The sequence below is a fragment of the Venturia canescens genome, chromosome 6 (assembly GCF_019457755.1).
Source record: "Venturia canescens isolate UGA chromosome 6, ASM1945775v1, whole genome shotgun sequence".
Taxonomy (NCBI): Eukaryota; Metazoa; Arthropoda; class Insecta; order Hymenoptera; family Ichneumonidae; genus Venturia; species Venturia canescens.
The window spans coordinates 6,498,983-6,520,812 of record NC_057426.1 but is presented as its reverse complement, the minus strand read 5'-3'; the positions used below and the strand labels follow the sequence as shown (position 1 = coordinate 6,520,812).

The window sequence follows — 21,830 nt, the reverse complement described above, 5'->3', positions numbered from 1 at the left end:
ACTTTTAAAAAATCAATTTTTCGAATGCTTTATTGCCCACTCCATTTATGCAACGGTTTCGAGTAATCAGGATTGACAGGTAGCGCCACTCGGCCATCGGAGGAACCATGCTCAGGGTTGAGATCATACAAGGGGTGGGTGGGCTGACTATTTAATTTGATTGAAAAAATTAGATTCCCTACAAAAGTCCGCAAAAAATGGAGGAAATTAAAAATGTTTTATTTGAAACCTCGTTTTCCGAAGTATTCTACAAAGTATTAATAGCGACTATCAGATAAAAACCAGAAATTACGATTTCAAGAAAAATCGTAGAAAAAGTGAAAAAAATGACGAGTCATCTCGTCACGTTTTTATTGGCCGGAAATTCGTCTTTGTCCTTGGGTGTCTTTCAGTCGGAAAATAATTCCCATAACGAAGTGTTCGATTCTATATATCAATGTTCTCGAACCAAAGATATTGTCACGTACGAACCTCTAGTTTCGTCGATCCCGAAAATTGCGGCACCAAAAATAATACCGTCACAAAACATTCGTAAGGATTTTCCGGCATAGGATTGCACAATTCGATAGCTGGATCTGTCGATCGATGGCGTGTGATTAATTGTGGTGGAAATCAATCGAAAGGAGCACCTGGAATTGGTCAAAAAAATAAATATACTCACGAGAACTAGCTGCTTGAGTCCTTGGCGGGTGGTGAGTGCTGGACGGGGACAGAATTTTTTTGCGCTTGCGTTGAGCCAGCAGGTGTATCGAGGAGCTTTTGCTTGTGGGGTGCTTTCGAAGCCTGACAAAGTGAGAGAGAGCGAGTGAGGACCGCGGCGAGGGCGGCGGGAGGGGGGGGGGGGGTGTTCGATGTTCTGGGGGAAAACGTCGTTTGTCAGTTGTTTCCCGCAAGCCCGCGCACGCGGACGGGCGTGAGAATAAAGAAATCCCCCTCTCGCCCGTAAAAATCAACCCCCGTTGTCGTTTTTCGTGTTAAAATAGCCGAAATTCATATAGTCCGCGGAACAGAATAGAGGAAGGCGTTTTTCGAAGTAAACAGTTTGTTTTGTCAACAAATATCCCTTGTATTCCGAGTTGTTTATCCGTGTAGTGAGTCTCGAGCCGGAAGTTGAAGTAATTTTCCTCGAGTCAAAGCAAGCGCTGTGGTGTCTTCGGTTTCGCACAAATTCTCGTTACACACGAGTGTCGACTTCCTTTGACGTTTATTCTTTGTTTTTTTTTGGATAACACGGCGGTACAGTTTCAATGTATTATTTACCCTTGAACATCAACTCTTCAGAGCAGGCTAACCGTTGAACGAAGAAAGTTATCGCGGCTCAGTCTCTCGTAAACATATCAGTCTTGTTTATAAACGCTCCTCAAAAATAATTCTTTTTTATCGAAAATAATAACAAAGAAAACAACACACTATTTGACCGTGAGAAGCATATACATTTCCACGTATCGGAATAACTCAATTCTCAGGCATGTACGATGATGGACGTGGAGGAAACGAATACGGCCTCCACTGCGAGCTCCTCATCCAGACCGTCCAGTCCCGCTGCGGACTCGACTTTTATCAGGTAATTTGACAACAAAAGAAAACAAATTTTTTTCCCATTTTTACTGCATCTTAGGAAATTTCTCTTTCGTACATCAACATTTTATAATTCTGTTTCTCTTTTTTTCGTACTTTGTAGTCAACTTTCTATTTTACTTTCCAACGATTTGATTTGCGGTGATTTTATCCTATTTTTTTTTTATTTCCTGAAAAGCTGCCTCGAATATTGGGACATCGAAAAACGTCCGCGGGATTCGATTAAATCGTTCGCAAACAAAAGTGATGTTTTGAAATGTTTTGTTCTGCGGAAACCATGATTCCCTAATTTTCATCTTTAGAATTCGTATTTTTGTATTTTTTCCTCATATTCACTGCTGTCAATCAATTTGCACTGGCATTGCTCCTAACGTTTGTGTCATTGTTGCCTCGATTATTATTTCCATCGATGAACAAGGATGTTGGAACATTTTCCTCGTTCAATCCTCTCTCAATAACTCAACTTTTTATCGCTAAGGATATCATGGCGGAAAACTCCCATCGCGCTCTTTCAAAAGTTTCCCGTTTTTTTATTCCTTCATCATGCTTTTAATAAGCAAAGTGCTCTTTTCAGGCGTCCCAGATACTGATTAATGAAAATGTTCTTGAAACAACTTCCCAAATTTCGCTCCCCCACTCTAATCATGAAAAATTTCTTTTTGCTTCCCGTCAACGCAATTCTTGTCGCCCAATCGGTGGCATCGCTTCGCCCCACTCGTTCGCTATTTATTTTACCATAAATACTCAATTTTCAACTCCTTAACGGTCCATGAAGAGTTAATAAATCCTGAAAAATAGAAGCAGATAAAGAACGTGAAAAAAGAGAGGAAAAATTTCGCGTGTCAACGGAGAAATCAATTTTCTGTCGAACCTTTTCGCGTGTGTTTTTATTTTATTTTTTTTTAAACGAACTCTGCGCCGAGCCGCTGCTGTGACACTCAATACCAAAAATCCGTATCTCCGCGCGCGTTGTTCACGTTTCACTGGGAATTTCGTTCTTTGTTATTCTTTTTTCTCCGCTTCGTTTTACGCGAGGGGGGAAGGGCTCAAAACTCGAATCTGTTTTTTTGGCAAACGCCGGCGGAAAAGTGACGATTTTTTTTTCAGAACCCAACCATTTGAAAATGGAGATCGTTTTCGTAAGAACATGGTCGTCAACGAGCTTCTTGTTTTCCGAGAGATTCTCGCACTGAGAAGTCTATAAAAACTGAAATCCAATTTTCGTTGAAGATCGGGCTTCGGGGTGCTCGGTCAAGAATAACGAAGCGAGCGTTTTCCACGGGAGGTGAAGCTCCCCGAAAGCGCTCCGGGTTTGACAGAATTCGAGCGACTTTTTCAGCCAGCAATTTTAGTGCCGATTTCGCATATCGAATTTCAACGACATTTGAATTTTTTAAACGCTCTTTTCACATGCGAAAGCGAGGATCCCTGCTGAAAGTTCGTTGTACTCCGAAGACAGTCACGATCGAAAACGACGTTTAAGGTCTTATGCACACTCGACAGAGGATTCGTAAAAATTTTCATTTAAAACAAAATGGCGACAGTTTTGACAAAAAATTCATTTTCCGCGGTGCTAAATTTCCGGTCTCTTTTTACAATTTTTTTCCCCCAACAAATTACGAAATCCTTCGTCCAGGCCCTGGCCATTATCGCAATGAATAAGCAAATTCGGTATGGATCGGACCAATAGTCTTTCAGTAATCGTGTCCACTGCGAAGGTACACGGAGAGACTTTTGTAGCAAAAATTACTATGTTTTTATAGTAACGTCGGACCACATCGATATTATAATAATAATAGTCGCTACAGAGTGTGTCAAATAATGCAAAAGTTTGGGGAACCATTGCCACGGTTCGTAGTAAATAATTATATATGAAAAATATAAAAAATCAACACCGAGCGAGTTTTGATAAGAAACATAATAAATAATGAAATGATTTGACGAAAATTTAGGAGATAACGTAGCAGTCGTTTCTCTGTGCTATACGAAAAATCGCTTAGTTTCGTATTTTCCCTTTTACCGCACCGATGCGCCCACCAATTATACGAGGCGTTACGAGTATAAATATATGAAAATCAACCGCAGTGGGACATAGTAAAATTTCAAGCAATTTCTCCAGTCCAATTAACCGATTTTTAACATTTCACCAAAGAACGATGCTGAAGTTTCCAACGTTGGAGTCCAACGAAATGATCTAAAAAACTGTCCAATAATTCCAGTAATTCTCCAATTTATTTCCAGTCGAATTTGTACTTTGTAGTTTTTTCAATCTACACAATTATGATTCGTGAAATAAAAAACTGATGGATAAATCATTTTATTTTCATTCATTTCGTTGGACTCCAACGTTGGAAACTTCAGCGTCGTACCAAAGACACGAACGATATTCGGATATCGATGCATCGTTCGATGTAAGAATGTGGCAGGACTAAATTTTGCCTGTCGCGCATAGTAAAATTTGAGACACCTGCGCTTTCGGCATAAAAATTACTATGCACTTTGGTGAAGTGTAATAGAACGGCGACATAGAACAGCGCTGCTATAAAACATAGCGAATTTTTCTAGCAAATTCATCCAAAATAATATTCGTATAAAAGTCCGTGTATTTTAAAAAAAATACGATTCCGCTGAGATAATCGCGTTTGAAGATTCAAGTATCAGACAGATGAAGTTTGGTGAGAACATTCTTCAGCCATTGAACTCGAGGAATAGCTGATAAAAAGAATTTCGATTTTTCTACCCATCGCAAGCGTAGCAAGCGTACGTAAGGCCTTAATCGGCGCGGAAGGAGTTCTAGTTTAGCTGTATTCGAAAACAGTAGCTCCGAAATGTTTCGTTGTTTGTGTCGTTGAATAATTGACCGTTTGAGCGCACCTTTCATCTCGCTTGGTCGCTTTTTTTCGTCTGGAGCATTAATAATTGAATCTCTAACACAGCGCTCTTGACGATTCCGGGGCGTATACGTGTGCAAGAGTGCGAGGATCGACCCTCGCGCGTTTGGTAGCATCCGATTTCCCCCAGGAATCCTTACGGTTCCCAAGCCTTTTCATTCCTTTGCCCTATTCTCGTTTCTCTCCTCTCAGTAAATTCATTTCGGCTCGTTTTTGCACTTTTCATTGTGAGTATTTTTGGTTCCTCGTGCTCGAACATTTTGGGGCTTTTTCGCGAGCTTTCCCTCCTCGTTATTTCTCCCACTCGGACTCGAGTTGTCGTTTCGCTCAATGAAGAAATGATTTTTCTTCGGCTTTTCGAGCTTTCGCTCGCCATCGAAATGGTCCTTGAATCCGAGGATTTTATCGAGTTTGTTGACCACTTAAATAAAAGGATTTCCAGCATCGATTTTGGACTTGGCAACAGTTCGTTAGTTTCATCGCGTTGACGATTAGCTCGCCAAAATGATCGTTGTAGTGCGGGATTCCACGCAGGCAGCGAATCCCTCAGAACAGTCACATGCGCGAACCTTCCAAACGCGACAATTCACTTCGAAGCGAAATCGACTCGAAATTCCACCTTTAGATTCAGATCGATGGAGAGATTGTTACTCAGGAATTACGAATTTCATTAATTATTTCGCAAAAGATATTTCCGTCCTCGAGAGGAGCGTCGTTGCCGCGATTATGAAAAGGCAATAATCGAAAAACTCGATTTCGATCCAAGCCCGGAGCGCATTTGAAAATGCGGGTATAAAAAACTGAGCCGAAAAGAGCACTTTCGAGAGGGAATAAAATCGTAATTCGCGTGCAAAAAGTGCTTGCCATTGAAAGATGCTGAGAAACAGCCAACCGATATTCCAGCAGCGTTTCCCAGCTCCCGCCGCCCGCCGCGGAGCCGCGAGCCTGTAACATTTCAATTTTATTTATATATATTTTTCAGAGATTGTGGTCGTCTTCGTAATCGTCAAAATTTATCGACATACACCAATGAAAAATTCGGAAGATTTTTCTACGTCGTTTCCAAAAAACAAATTCAGATGGTGAACAATATTCGGGAGATCTATATAATTAACTTATCTATGTAACGCTGGTATTCCTCGATGGACGATGCTGAAGTTTCCAACGTTGGAGTCCAACGAAATGATCTAAAAAACAGTCCAATAATTCCAGTAATTCTCCAATTTATTTCCAGTCGAATTTGTACTTTGTAGTTTTTTCAATCTACACAATTATGATTCGTGAAATAAAAAACTGATGGATGAATCATTTTATTTTCATTCATTTCGTTGGACTCCAACGTTGGAAACTTCAGCGTCGTCCTCGATGGCTCTTGCCCTGGGACTAAGGTGGAGTTCGATGGTGAAGAGACGTCGGGTTGAGAATGTTCAGAGACTGGCCAGTGCTTTTATCGATGAATTCCCCGGCAGTTCCTCGTAGTGTCCAACCTCGTTGACGTCCCGGGAGCGAAGAGAGCGAGCGCGTGTCATCGAGCAACGATGAGAGGGTTATTCCCCCTCTCCGCAAATAATAATTTCGGAAAATTCGGCGCTCGGGCGCTAGGCGCCAACGATACTCGCACAAATTCAACTCGGAATTAACGACGAGCTCACAAGCCTTCTCATAACTCGGGCCTCTTAAAGCGGTTTCATCTCAACCGCGGAACCGAAAAAGATTCGGTCAATATTCATCCTCAGCGTGCCTCGCGCGAGAGATAGAAATCGCGAAATAAGAAAAAAGACAATTTCTATCGAGGAATAGCCTCGAATACGTTTGACATTAAATCCATCGCATCGCGCGAAGGGGGTTGAGCAAAAGGGAGTCGCGGAGCGGTGTAAGCGGCAGAAAAATGTTCACGTTCCTCTCGATTTGCCCTCCCCCTCCGGCCCTCTCCCCACCGCGGTCTATCTCTCTCGCGATGTGCTAGGGAAGAAGATTCGAAATAGGATATCTATTCATAGACGACACGAATCTGCTACTCGATACGGACCGCGACGTCGGCCGCATCGGCGGCTGCAAATTCTATAGCGATGGCTATGAAGCATTATGGATGCTACGTATGCAATCGAGGCTAAAAGAGAGATAAAAAAGAAAAAAATAGGAGAAGGAGAGCCGAGCGGAGGCAGAGCCTGCAAGCTCGATGCGGGCACGAAGATCGATAGCTTTCGCGTTCCCGGTATCACCGTTTTTCGTCATCGCATTATTCGGTTTCGTGACATATTTTGAGGGAAAGAAGGAACATCGATAAGGGGAGACAATAAAGTTTGGGGAATTCTACTTCTGACATTTCCATCATGTTTTCTTCTGGTTTCATCAGATTTTGTTGTTTTTGTTGTTTGTTTCGTTGCCGCATCGATCTTCCATCCTCGCTTTCTTGTCTCTCTCGCTCTTTCCATTTTGTTATTTCTTATCGTAAATCGTTGAATGGTGATAGAGTGAGCGTGGAACGCGATGCGCGACGTGACGCTGCGAGGCTCGCGACGTTGGCCGACGAAACGATGTTAAAAGCCCTCCAATAATTCCAGTGATCCTCCCATTTCGCGACACCGAAGCCGGCGACGTTGGAGTCCAACGAAATTAACGATAATAACCGTTGTGATCGAGCAATTTTTCATTTCACGAATCGCTCGTTTCGTTGGACTCGAAACCTCAGCGCCGTTACGCGATGCAAATGAATCGCAGGAATTGCCTCGAAGGAGGAAAGCGGTGCCGCGCGCGCGCGATCCTCGGTCAGGATAAACCGGCGCCTTCCGCCGACACCGAGGAGCAGAATTTTGGAACTCGAGGATCCGAGTTCGTTCCGGTGGTTCGATCGACGCTTTTTATTAGTTGCCTCTGTTCCGCGCCGCACCGCCGAAGAGAAATTTTTTAATACCGCGTGCTCGCTCGTGCAGTCGAGAAAAAAGCTTCGAATATTGGATTCTCGCTGCCGCATACCGGAAGCTCTGTATCGCCCCCGTATCGAGAGTATCGCGCGCGCGCGCAGCGGAAAGGAAATAATGAAAAAGTCGCGAGAGTAATTGGACGGTGAATTCAAATCAGCGTCTCTATTTACGCGAGAGTTTCACTCGACGATATATATGTGAACTCGAACATCCACACGCACACGAACTCCTCGACGCGCTGTACTCGCGTACAAGCGGCTCTCTCGCAGGACGAATCGGGGGCTCCGCTATTTCCAGGAGCACTTTGCTCTGCGAAACATCACAGAGCTCGATAACAGCGCGGGTTTCGAGGGCCCTTTTGCCGAGCGAATTCAATTATCGCAAATTCATTATTCCTCGCGGAGCATCCACGATTTTTTGCAGTTGCGCCGAAGCTGCTGGGGCTTCACTAATTTCTTCATCATTTTCGTAATTTCGTTGGAGCGAATAATCGCCCGTAAAACAGGACAAAATAGTTGGTCGGTTGAAACGACGCGCGCGCTCGAAAGTTCGAGCGCCGGATCCGGGAAATTTGCGAGGAGCTCTTTCGAGCCGGGGGCTCGTTGATCAGTGGAAAAAGGCATTTCTCGATCGAATAAGAATTTTTCAATGTAGCCAAAACTGGAGTTCGAATTGCTGAGAAATTCAATGAAAAATGGATAATTTAATTATCGCGAAAAATCGTAACGAAATGAAGCATTTTCGTCGGACGAGAAGCGCGATTTTTGTGACAACAAAAATGCCACGGTCACGGCCATTTCGTCCGGAATATTCCATGTGTGAATAATTCGCGATGAGGGCGCACTAAAACGCGGAGAGTGGGCAGAGCCGGCTCGAATAAATATGCTCGCAGGACATTCCGCGAAAGAATGGCACTCGGAGCAGGCGAGGGAATTAGCGAGCTTTTCTTTCGCTAATTAACCAATATTTCAATTACCGTTTTCCTTCCTGCACCAATTCCCTAATTGAAATAAACATCGTTATTATATTTCCCTCTTTTGTGTCCCCCATCTTGTGGAATCGTAATTCCACTCGATGGCGTCGCGATCAGAGGCTCCGAAAATCGCGCGTGAATTTTTGCATCAATGAAAAAGCGAATCGAATCAATAAACTTCGAAATTTAAGCCCGGACGAAACGGCCCGGTCGTCGCGCAGGTTGACCTACTTTTACGCTTCCGAGCTATCGGAAAATCGCTCCTCATTGAGCTCGCGCTTTCGAAGCTCGACAATTTCGAGAGCATCCAGAGTCGACGAGACTCGGCAGCGTTAAATGTTTTTTTATCTCAAACACTTTCTCGCTTTCCCCCGTCATTTTATCTTCGCACGATTTTCCTCTGGAGAATAATCCTCCTCGAATCGCCTTTACCGCGCAAATTCAACGCGGATTGAGGCAGGACGAGTGCAGGCTCGCGAATAATCGTCAGTGAGAGAGCCACCCGCAATTATTCACGTGCATGGCCACAGCTCCGAGTTTTCCAATATTCGTGTTCACTCGGCGCGCACTAAAATTAGTAGATTTTCCCGTACCGCGTATCCTGCTCCGATTAAATCCAATAATGCCTCAACTTTGCAAACGAAATATCGAAGTACACGAGAGCGCGCGGGGGGGGCGCGCACACGTTGGTATTTACCTCCGAAGTCGGATCGCCATTGGCGCAGCGCTTGCGAGTGTTTACCGTTGCGTCAGGAGCAAATACAAACATTTGCCCCTGCATCGCATTTGCGGACCGAGAGTGATCGATCATTCTTCCTCCTCCCTCTTGGTCTTCCCGTCTCTTTGTGCATGCGAGGAGAGAAATTCAATTAGCATCGGGGGGACGCGCGTTCTCGAGCTCGAAAAGTGCGAGCTCCGCGAAAAGTGTGCTCGCAACGCTAAAAATCGGAGCTGCTCGGAGCATTTGAGAAACTAATCCGTCGATTGATTGGCTCGAACGATCCTCGGCGATTCAGCTCGTTTTCCAGAGCCCGATGCGATCCGCTCGAATGATTTCGAGTTATCGAATCTTTCGAACGCTCATAAAAATCCGTTGCGACGCGATACCCCGGAATTCTGCCTTAGCGAGCTCCCTCGAGCCGGGAAGCGGAGAAATGTTTGGCTCAGAGGAGTCGACTGCGGAACAATGTGACGCTGACATCGCCTTGTTCTAGAAAGAGCCGAGGAAACTTTTATTCCATTTTTCATCGCTCTCGAATCCAGACTCTCATCCTCCGTTTCTTCGCGTTCTGATAGTCGCGTTAACCTTCACCGCGTATACGCGAGCAGCGAGTAGTCAACCACCCCAAAGCCCCCGCCGAACGCTCCCCGAGCCGAAAACTGGGTCAGAATGAACCCTCCCCGATCGTGATGCTGAGTAGGAACTCCTTTTATCATTGCAACGCGGAACGATAACGGCGTCGACGTAGTGGGTGTCCCGGAGTCGGGGAGCCCGTCGAATCCTTGGCTTTCTCGGGGAAAATACTTTTGGGCTTTTCTCTGAGTGCAGGCTTAAAATGTTGTTAATTAAGGAGAGCGAGCCAACGAGGAGGGTCGAGAGGAAGACGAGCCGCAAGAAAGAGGCGCTCGGATGAGGGCGTGGCCTGGACAGCGCCCCCGATTCGCCGTCCCATTAACGCTGCATCCCGGAGAAAAATGGTCGGAATTATTCTCTTCAGAATTTAGCGATCCACTCGGTACTCGGCTTGTAAACTATGGCAGCGATTTATCAGGGAATCCGGGGGAAACTTCTTATCCGGAAGAGCCCTTCTGGGGTGCGCGGAGGGCGAGCGCGGGGCGATCGCGTTTGAGGGAACGGTGAAACGCGGCATCCATAACTATCCGGTAGACACGAGTCGAGGGTGATTTGGACACTGCTGGTTCCCTAACCGCACGCGATCCCAAAGGCTCCCTGCTCTCCCGCTCACGCCGAACTGTGAATTGCATCGGAAAACGGGAGGGACGAAAAGGGCGGAAGGAGGGGGAAGAGTCGCGGCTTTGGCATCTTTGAAAGAAGCTTCCTCTGGCCCTTGAACCATCCGAGCTTTCGGGCGTTCACAATCTCCACCGAGGCCTCCGATTCTCCACTCATTTGCTGCGAATCGACAGTTTTTGGGGGCTTTTTTATCCCGCGAAATAAAATAGGCGAACAGCACATTGAAACGTCATTCGTCGCTAATTCTCAGCACAGCATTCGCACTCCGTCTCAACTTTCCAATCGTTTCTATTACCGTTTGGAACATTCGAACGAAGCCCGACGATGTTAATCGACGACGCTGAAGTTTGCGACGTTCGAGTCCCACGAAATGGTGTTAAAAACTCTCCAATAATTCCAGTAATTCTCCGATTTCCCGAATTTGCAATTTGTAGTTTTTCGAGCTGTGCCGCGATGAAGTCAAAAATTGGTGAATTACGAATGCTTTTTCTTGTTTATTTCGTTTTAATCCAACGTTGCAAAATATTCAGTGTCGTGTTAATCGTTGATTCGTGATCGGCGCTCTTAAGGGGCTTGGCAAAGTCTATTGAAAATCAGAAATACCAACGGATGAGTCGGTGGGGGCTGCTCCTCTCGGGGAATTTGTTAACGCCGAGTGTATTAATGCGTGCGTGTGTGGGACAGATAGTCTTGTTTATTAGATTCGAACTTGAACTACTTTCCACCAGCGCAACGGGCAAAGTACACACCCACGCATATCCAATTCAATAAACTCTGCTCTCAGCTCGTTTTTCCCTGGTTCTCTTCTCTCGCGGTACGTGAGCGTTTCTAGGTCGAATAAACTCAGGAAAATCCTCATCCACTTTTTCATATTAATTTTTTTTCGTTCCTTCAAAAGGCTCAAATGTTTTTTTTCCAGACAGAGCTCGTCGCTGTGTACAAGATTCGTTGTACGAAGGTAGGAGGAATATGCGAGGTCAAATTCATTGAAAACATAATTAAAAAGCGCCTGGGAAATAATTTCTTTGCACGAACATCACTCGACCGCACGGAGTTTCATCTTTTTATTAATATGCTAGTTTTTTTATTTTCATTTCATTTTTCCACTAAATACTTCCAAGTAAAAGTTGGAACCAAAGTAAAAATTCACTCCTCGCATCAAAGACATTATTAAATATGTAGTAAAAACACATTATTTTACGCAGAAAAGAAATTTATCAGTTGCCCTTAAGGTAGCTCGTGCACGAAACGATTTTATACCAGTAATGAAAATATATTACGTTAAAGATTGAACGAAATTGGTAATGAGCACTCGTACAACCTCACATTTGTCTATTTCGGCATTTTGTTTCTCCTTGGCTTGGCTCATTCCTGTCATAGCCTTCTGTCCTTTTATTAATACTTTTTTCTTGATCCATTTCCCTTTGCGCTCTCCAAAGTGATTTTTTACATAAAAGACTGCAGTATTTTAGCCAGGGACGAATAAAATTTCGGGTTCGATCGGTGATGGATCCCCGATTACTTAATGGCTTGTAATTTCATTAGCCAAATCATAAGGTCAACAAATTTATTTACAATTTCTAATTGAACACTCTGACATTAATTTAAAGCGATTATATCTTTAATTAGGAAGTGAAAATCGGTCCAATTTAGACACCTTAAAATACGATCCTTGGGGCATGATCCAGCATGAAATTTATCAAAAAGCTTTAGAAAAGCACATTATCCCGAGGTCTTTGTTCTTTCATTTATTTTCACTTCTATGTATGAAAAAAAATGTTTATCTTTCCACCCGTTTTTTCTCGACTAACTCAATGATAAAAAGGCAAGAGAAAAAGTTTTTTTTGGGCTTCGCGTCTCCGAATAGTGCGAAGAACCGTGAAGCTCGTTCAAGATCCGTTCACATCTCCCGGTTTTGAAGCGACTTTTTCATTTGACTAAAAAATAAACGGTTAATACATCTCTGCAGGTCTTCTGGAGCACTTTGATGCTCAAAGGATTCATAATGAATGTTTCCATTTCAGTGTGAAGCAAGAGCCGAACACGGAGGAGCCAAACAGCCCTCTGGAGGCCAACAGTCCTGGCTCGATCCTCCGCAACAACGGTGAGTTTTCTTATTCACTAAAAATTGTACATCCTTGAAAAAGAGAAACATTCGTGAGAATGCGAAATAAGCGTCTTCGTGAAAGTTTCAACGGTATCGCGAGGAGCAACCCCGAAGCGTTATTTAATTCGATGGAAAAACACTTTTTTCATGCTCCTCCCAAATAAGACGCGGAGAACGAACGAGGCCGAAGAAAATTCGATTGATGCTCGCATCGCGCTTGCTCTATTTTTGCCATTTTTTTCACCAAGTGCGGAACTACTTTGAGACGAAATCAAAACAGTTTCTAATTAAACGGCAGCGCGAACGACCCGCGAATCCAACCCTCGACGATGCCTCCCTCCATCCCCTTAATTTCACCCAATTAATCGCTAAGATCAAAAGCTTGATCCGATAGGAAACTCTTTTGTGAAATGTTACGAGGATTAAAACCGCTGGGATCGAGAGTGAAAAATGAAATTTTCGAATCGAGCGTCTTGCCAAACTTCTCTCAAGACGACCGAAAGCTTTTTTTCCATCCAAAGCTTCTAAATACAAGCGCTACGCTTGTATAAGACATTTACAATGGAATGAAAATACGGAGAGTCGGGAGTGGGTGGTGGCTCGCGTAGGGGATGGTTTGAGGGCGCGTTGGATCGATTCAAAAGCGGCAGCAAAATGCCCCACCCTATTATGTTTTTTCTCCCATGCTACCTCGCAGCCAGAAACGCTTGGACTAAAAGGGAAAATGCAGCTTCGGTGAGCGCCGGATCCCAAAGGATCGCCGCACTTCCGCAGATGAAAAGGGCTTTGCTTCTAAACTCTCCTTCTCTTCGAAATTAGTCCCATCCAAAAACACCCCAATTCTCTTCCTTTTCCCCACTAATTCCACAGCTTCCGCACCCTATTCCGACTCCCAGGAAACGACCGGAAAAGGGTCAGAGCCGTTTTTATCAAGAGACCGGAAACACCTGATTTTTCGGAGTTCGAACGATCAACGTTTTGAAATCCCTTCAGGAAATTGGCCCATGCCAGATTCCATCAAGTTTTTTCATTATTGAGAAAATAGTTAAACTTTCTTGGTGAAGTAACAATCTATGGACCAAAGTACAAAAGCTCATCCCTCAATCATGCGACGGACTTTTAAGGAAGTTCGTAATGAATAATTAAAAAATGTCCTCTCCAAATTTCACGGCCCGAGGACACTTTGTTCGTGAGAAAAAAATTAACACGGTTTCCCCAAATGAACACGGTCTCTCAACGACGCTGAAGTTTGCAACGCGTTCGAGTCCAACGGAATGAATTCGGTGTAGGCTGAAAAACTAAGGATTGCAAATTCGGCAGGGAACTAAATTGGAGAATTACTAAAATTATTGGAGAGTTTTTTTTAGATCGTTTCGTTGGACTCCAACGTTGCAAACTTCAGCGTCATGGTCTTATACGAGTTTCAGTGGTTTCCCCGTCTTCATATACAAAATTTACAGACATCGAAAAATAGTTCGCGCATAAACTTCTACGAGTGATGGAAAAATATTTAAAGAACATTCTCGCAGCTTCGTAAAATCCATTCGATACTTAGAAAGTTCGCAATCAATGATTTTTTTTCTCGAAAAAATGGTGATTACTGGGAGGTTAACCCATGCGTTACTTTAACGATGGCAACGTTGCAACCGCGCGCTTTTTTAAACCGGAGCCTACGTTTTCCGATCGACGCAACTCGCACTAGGAACTTTCAATAAAATACGCAGCGCAGACGGGTGAGAAAATATTGATGTAATTGAGAAAAACTTGTTTTTTAGGCGTTTCTGCAATGTTTCAATTATGCCAAACGTTTGAACACTGATTATGACATGACAGCGCTAGTCGCAACAATTTTTTTTTATTTTTCTTTTGACTAGCTCGGTACCAGATGAGTTTTCTTGAGTGTGAGGAGACCAATGAATTCAGAATTGGAAGCCTTTCGATGATTTATGGTGGTGTCGAAAATGAGGAAAATCAGACGGATGAGATTGGAACTGTTTCATCAGCGAAACGTTCATCTAATTTAAGCGAGCTCAAGAAAACTTAATCTCGATTAATATCTCGAGTGGCTTCGCTCGGGGTAGTAAATTTCGAAGATTTTGAGAGGGAAATTTGAGCGAAGGGGAGTTTATAATTGAGAGGAGACTGGGATTTGTGAAATGATAAAACGTACGATAATAGTCGACGAAAAATTTGTAGTTTAAAAGTGCTCAACGCTCATTAATCGAATTCCCGGCCTAATTGCGTGCCGCTACCAAACCGGAACACGAAAAAAGGAACTTTCGCTGAACAAAGCTCGCTGCTGCGAACGATACTCGTTTTTGTGCTGCATTTTGATTACTTTTCGGTCGGAACAAGTGCCTCGCGAGTAAACCACAATTATCCGATATAATAGAGCGCGAAGGAGAGTCGGCTCGCAGATTGCGCTTAAGCGGGGCGAGCAAGTGACCTTGGTGAATGAGAAAATTCGAACTATGGGATTATTCTAAAGTCGCCCGGAGGAAGGAGGGCGGCGAGAGCGTTCTTTTGTCCATCGGAGAACGGGCTCGGGGTGTTTTTCTTCTTTTTATATAACTGCTCGTCGCCTAATTGAATTTTCGCCCCCCCAATGTTATCCGGCCCTCCTTCGCTCTCGGGGGCGACGGCAACGAAGAGGAGAAAACGGTGAAAATCTGTGTCAAGGCACCCTCGCGAGCCTCGCACAACACTCGAAAATGAGACGAGGCTGCGCGCGGCGCTCTCGCAAAGAGAATTTCGCGTGTATGTAGAAAGGATGAAGGAGGTCGGTAAGAGGAGAATAAGAAAAGCGGATTTCCGTGTGGACGTGCCAAGGGGCTTCCGCGTCTCGCTCGAGTTTTCCCAGCCCCGAGAGGCCTGATGAAAAGTAATCTTCGTTAATCGCTCTCAACGCTCCGGATTATCTTCCGCCGTCCTCATCTTCCCGGTGTTTTAACAGCGATCCGCCCTCCCCCCGGAGCGCCTCTTTCCCCGGAGCCGTTTGCATGCTTCGAGAAGAAAAAGCATCGAAGCCCCACGGATGTTTGCACAGCGACTGGGAAAATCGATCTGGATGATCTCCCGTAAGAGCGTGCAGCAGCGTCCAACAGCGCATTTTTATTCCGGTGCGAAACCGATCATGGATTTATCGACTGCTGTTAACCAGGGGGACTCGGAGGGCAACGTTCCCGAGGCCGATGCGCGGTCCCCGGAGCCTTTCTGATCGGCAGCTCCCGATCCGTGTACTTGGTACTCGGCGCATACATACCCGGCTCTGGGGGGGAAAGATGTAACCGGTTTCCCCGAGGTTCATTACTCTGCGGAGGAGCGCAACTCCTTTCCCGCCAAGTCTTCTCCCGAGCCGCTTCCCTCCTCGTCTCGAGACTCGGTATCCGTGGCTCGAACGTGCGCATGAAAACCTGGAGGATCGATCGATCGAGAGGAAATACGATCGGCCAGGAAAATATGTCTCGACGAGCCGCCTTCGGAGGCGTACTTTTCCGGGACGCTAATCACTCGCGTTCATAAAAACCCGGCAATGCGATTGACGATCCAGCGGAGCGTTACGAGACCGAAAAATGGTCGGTTCGTTTGAAAGCGGCTCGCCGGCGCTGCAACCCATCGAGCAATATTCATCGCGAAAGTCTTTTCCGTCGCTCTCATTTTTCGAGGGCCCCGAATTTGTCGCAGGGCACATCGAGGCCCCGGTCCTCCTCGCGCTTGACACGAACAAACCGGTTTTCATCTTCTGGGAAGGGAGAGTGAGAACCCCGAATTTGTGACTTTTTATATCATAAAATCGGTATTGCCGGAGTGCGGCTCCGAGTAACCAATTAGGCAGTCTTTTTCCTCAGGACGAGGCGAATTTGGAGCGAGATTTCGCCCCGAATTAGGCCTCGCTGCAAAATCTTTATTTTTCAACATTAGATTCAAATTTTTCCCTGCGAATTCTTTGTTTTCCGAGCATGCGCTTGACGTTCGGTGCATTCGAGTGCAGTTGATATTTGAGTTTGCCGAGGTGTTCCGTCGACTCGAATTCGGGGACGACTTTCCCACGCTCCGGGTCGTCGAGGATCGATGGAAAAAAGGCACCCCCTGCGCCGTCCACCCTGGCCGAGTGAGAAGATTCGGGAAGGAGGAGATGAGAAAGAAAGCTGGCGAATTCCCGGTGACGTGACTCGAGAGAGAAAAATCATTGGAAATTTAGCTTTATGAGTAGAGAAGGAAAGAGGCGGAGGGGAAAGAACGGAGGAAGGGGAGGGAGGAAGCTTCGCATGAATTCTGTTTTAGCAGAGCCGGGGAGCTGCATCTGGCGCCCTGGCATAGAAGAACCAACGTCGTCGTCTTGGTCGCGTCGCAACACTCGGGCGTCCGTTCGGGCCTGCTCGGCACTTCTCGGTCAATGAACTATCGCTGCTGGTGAACCCAGTTGGTCCACTCGCCCCTGCGCGTTTCCCTCTCCTCGTCCCCCTCGGCGTATCGCCCCTTCTTGCCGCTCACAAACTCTCGATCTCTCATTCTTAAGGTCTCTCTCTCTCTCTCTCTCGTGTTTGCTTCGCATTTCTCGATCAGCGGAGTTGTATCGCGCCTGCAGTGTTGCTCCTCTCTGTAAACGCTCGGCCCTCTCTCTCTCTCTCGCTGTCTCTCTCCGTTTCTCTTAATTCCTGTCTCCCTCTTGGCTCAATCTTCAATCCATCGGGATTCTCCGTTGAGTTGGCCAGGCGGACTCGTCGTAGATCGTTTCCTCCCCTCTCGAGTCCTCTCCCCCTCCTCGCGTGCTCCGCGCGTTTCCTTTGGCTCGGTGGACATGCTCGACTCATTTGATTCTCCCTCTCTCGTGCACGTACGTAGGCACACGTGGTTCGCGTTCGCCGCGAGGCGATCGCGCGGTGCTGCTCGTTCTGGGTACGTCCGCGATGTCGATTCTCCCGCTAGCTCCCATCAGCGGCGTTATCCTTCCCCCTCTCGCTCGGCCCTCCCCTCGCCGACTCCTTCCGACGCGAGTTTTTATACTCGCTCCTTTTTCCCCTCTTCCACTTGAACCTCCTGCGTCTTTCTTCAAACTCTCTTCTCTCGTAGTATGAATTGATGGCGCACTTTTCTTATCGGGGCTGTACGGAGCCCCTAATTCCGAACCCTCGCGGCCTTTTTTTGAGAAACAAACTTTCGTGTCGTCGCATCTCTTCCTGCCTTTTTCCTCCGTCAATATGACGGCGGGGGGACTAAAAATCTTATTGTTCCTTAAAATACGAGAAACGTAACACATATTTTCCTAATCGCGGAGAAAGTGCTTTACTCCCTTTTTTTCCTTTCTGTGGCTGAGGCCCAAAAACTCTCTTTCCTCCTCTTTCTCCGGGCGGTCTTCCCGCTCTCTTGGAACTCAGAAACGCACGTTGCTCTCTGCTCCCCCCCCCCCTACGTTATTCCCGGAGCGTGAAATAAATCCCTCTCTCCTGTACCTGCGCTGCACTGTGCTTCTCTTTGCCGTGTACCAAGCCAGAGGAACGCAATAAATAAACCTCTCGCTCCTTTTCCCTGTCCGATCGTGAAATAAACTCTCTCCTGGCTCTCCCTCGCTCTCCTGGATCGCGCGTTTTCTCTCTTTCTTTCCCTCAAACAATAAGAAGCGTTTCTCTCCCCTTTTCATTCTATTTTCTCGGCTCTTCTCTCTCTCTTCGACGACGAAACAAACGCTTCTTTCTCCCTCCCACCTGCCCCTCGATCCCTTTCTCTCGGCACGAAATATCAACGCTCCTCGTCCCCTCTCTCTTTCGGTTTCGTCCTCTCCCTTTCGGAGCGCGGAAATGCTTCGGTCTTCCCCTTCCCCTCTTTCTCTCTCTCTCTCTCTCGAAATCTCCCGGTCGGTCTCGCATTTGCACTCTGTCTTTTTGCTATCTCTCCACCTCCCTATCCCCGTCGTGCAGCTCAACACACGAGTCCCTCTCGCTCTCCTCGCGCGCTCCGGCTCTTCGGCTCTTTCACTCTCGCGGGCGACGCGCGGGGAGAGAGGCGAACGGACATCGCTCGCGTTCACCACCGTCACTGAACGCGAGAGCGAGAGCACCGGCTCCCCCTGGCGTTGCCGGCCCCCTCGCCGGCCTGATATGGGCTAACATAACGCGCGCGACGCTCGCGCGGACTTGCAATGCCGTAACGCGCCCCAGCCCCGCCGCCCTCCCCGGCCTCACTTACCTCACAGGTAAACCAAGCTCGCGCAACTCTCGCGCGGCCGAGCATCCAAACGTCAGAGAACGACGGAGGCAAAGAGAGAGAAGGAGACACGCGGCGGGAGGCAGGGACGCGCGGCGGGAGAGAGAGAAAGGCCTCGGAGAAAGAGAGAGAGCGAGAGAGGAAGGAGGCCCGGCGCAATCGCAAGCGAGTCCCGCGAGCCGGTATCACGACGAGCGAGCACACACCGGCGTGTGTGCAGCTCCAACCACCGCTCTTTTCGAGCCTCTTCAATTATTCGACTTTCCTCGACGCTCTATCGCTCCCGTTGCAATTACACCTTTTTCATACTTTTCGAGACGATTTACTCACGAGAATTTAGGATAATCCAATCTACTTTGGAAAGTTTTTCGAGACGCCGGAGAACGCGGTAAAGAGCCAATGAACTTTCGACAGTCGCGATGTCACTCCTTTACGTTTGTTGATCTTCGGTGTACCGCGGAAGTCGCGTCAGCTGAGCGATTCCCCAACCCCTTCCGGTACACTCTTTCGTACGATTCGTTTTACTCGCGTTTCCTCTTGATCTTCATTCTCGTTTTTCTTTGAAATTTCCCGCCGGAAGTGTACTTCGAGAACCGTTCGAGGCTGTGTGCATCCGCGGGTTTCGTGCGTGTCTCTCGTGCTGCGGGGATGTTTTGGCTTGTTCGGGGGTGCGCAGAACTCCAACGCACGCACCATTCCTTTTGTGGATTACGACGGAAAATTATCGGCGAGTCTCCGCCACCTGGCAATCAAACTCAATCTTTCAACGTTCGCGCCCCTCTCGATGATGGATTTGACCACGCTTCGTAGTGCTGAACAAGTTTTTGTGCGGAGTTCGTGCTTCCCGTGTGATCTTCCCCTCGTTTACGAATAAGCTCAATACCCGCTCGACCATTTTTGCAACGAACTTCAGGATTAGCTTGCTATATGAAACTCGTCGTAAAAACGCCGATGGGAACTACCGCCTTAATCTGCAGGTAAACACCCTGAAAAATCTCTCATTCTTTGGCTAGTCTCCTCACTCTCATCACCCTCGATGATCACAGACCACGCTTATTTTTCAAATTTATTCATCGCTCGCAATTCCGATCGCGATCGTGGCAAAATCTTTTTTCCGACTTGATCGAATTTACTCTTGGAAACGAGTTTTTTTTATTTATTTTTCTTACCGAAGCAACGACGTGTGCCATCGACGAAATTGAATTTCAGTCGACGATGAATTTTCAACGCTCAAATCACCGCGCGCGTTTGGACTTTTTGCTCTTGAGGACTCCGTGCGGGCCTGGACGATTTTCCGGGATCGCGAGAGCAAAGATTCGACTCGCATCGAAGCTATTTTTTTAACGGGAAATATCCAATTCATTTTTCAGTCTATTGGAACGAAATTTCTATGAAAACGTGCATGCGACCGACGACGATTAAACTTTCATCGAAAGCATCATTCCGCAACGGTTTCTCTTCCTCTTTCTCGCTCTCTTAACGGACCAAACAGTCAGCAACAAATTCAATTGAATCGAGACTCCCTCGGATCGTGCAAAATTAATTTCAACGCAGTGGCGACTGTAGAGCTCAACCTTTTCATTAAACAAATTACATTATTTTTGGAACAATCGAATCAGCGTTATAATTGCAGTGCAAATCAATACTCTCGTCAAGTCACTCATTAAATTCAGTGCACAAACAATGAGGCGAGTGAGCCCTGTCCTCGTTTCGATTTTTCACGTTTCATTTCGAAAAATATTGACGAAGCAGTTTCTGCTTACCGTTTTTTAATTTATTTCTATATAGAGAAGCACCCGAGTTGCTCGTGCACTCCTTAAAGAACCTTTCGTTCGTTTTTTTTATATCGAAAATTAAAAAATTCACTCGAAGTGAACTCGTCACCTCTCCCACTTCGATGATATTGCGATAAATGACGAACGCTGAAAAAATTTGGAAACATTGCCATTGAAAAAATGTTGACTTACGTCTGCCCACAGAACTTCGCGTTCTGGATACTTTCGTAAAAAATTTATTCGAAGCGTACTAAAAAAAATGTTCTCACGATGGAAAACAGAAACGATGCCAATGCGTTTGAAGAAATGAAAAATTATTCGATAACAGCACATAAAAATGAACCCAAACCGTTGAGTTGTTCATATAAAAAAAAACAACAACAACAACATCGGAAAAAAATGTTCCAGTTTTCGCGACGAGAAACAGTTGGACGATTTTTACAAAAGTTGCTAAGAAATTCGCTTTTTTTTCATTCCCAAAAGCATTTTAATGCTTTTCGTTCGTGAAGTTAAAAGTCTGACAAGAATGTTTCCAAACTCCGGCCCAGCGTACTTTAAATTTGGAGTCAAACTTTTAATCACCTTGCATACTCGTTAAAACGAGATTCGGTAATGGAGATTTCGATAATTGGAGTAATCGGAGTCTCCGGTAGAGAGTGTACGTAATCCGGAGGGCAAGGTGAACGCACTGAGTTGCGAAGTGTATATAGCGAGATGGAACGCGGAAACGTATGGCGAGAAGAGGAAAGATCTATGTGTGTGCATTGCATGAGACAAATGACCGTCTGAACGCCGCAAAACCGCCATTTGGACGAGTCTCTCTCCCCGCTTCTTCCGTCTCTTTCTCTCGTTTCTGTTTGGGCGATCGTGAGAAGCTTGCCAATTGGATTTTCGTCTTTCCCTCGGGCTCCTTGATCTCGAGGCTTTTTAGAAGTTTGCTCATTCGCAGCGTCACTTTCCATGCTCTCGGCTAACTAAACATGCTCGTCTCCGCGGGTGATTAACCGCTTTTCACGTTAATCGAATGATTTTTTAGTTTATTAAAAGTGTCGGAATTAGAATCGAGTGGATTCGTTTCGAAATAGATTCGCCCTCGACAAAATCGTCCTCGCTATTTATTCATACGAAGAAATTGAGGAGACGAGCGATCGGCGAGCACGAGCCAGAGCCGAGTTATGTCGAGAGAGAGAGAGAGAGAGAGAGCGAGAGCAAACGCAGGAAAAGGTGCGCGAGAAGAGATCTCGAGAGAGAGAGTGACCACGAGAGTCTCCTACGGTGTCCGGGAAAAGGGGTGGGGGAAAAGATGGTCCATGGCCAAGAAGTAGGTACGGATCGCGATACCGAGGAGAAGTGGTGACTCGTCTCTCTCTCTCTCTCTCTCTTCGTCTCACCTTCTCTCATTC

At 46.1% G+C, this 21,830-nt stretch overlaps 1 protein-coding gene and 1 long non-coding RNA gene across 2 annotated transcripts in view; one reads left to right on the top strand and one right to left on the bottom strand.

The window, feature by feature from the left end:
• Positions 1 to 198: 198 nt before the first annotated feature.
• On the bottom strand, positions 199 to 786 carry LOC122412423 (uncharacterized). The gene is made up of 2 exons (XR_006261339.1): positions 662 to 786; positions 199 to 575 (listed from the first exon to the last, which is right to left on the bottom strand). It is a non-coding gene; the product is annotated as an uncharacterized lncRNA (long non-coding RNA).
• Positions 787 to 900: 114 nt separating this feature from the next.
• Positions 901 to 21,830, top strand: part of Eip78C (Ecdysone-induced protein 78C) — a 90,675-nt gene continuing 69,745 nt past the window's right edge. The window contains exons 1-2 of the mRNA XM_043421896.1: positions 901 to 1,564; positions 12,366 to 12,445. Coding sequence (XP_043277831.1) covers positions 1,476 to 1,564; positions 12,366 to 12,445 — 169 coding nt within the window. The 5' untranslated portion in view covers positions 901 to 1,475. The remainder of the gene's footprint in view (positions 1,565 to 12,365; positions 12,446 to 21,830) is intronic.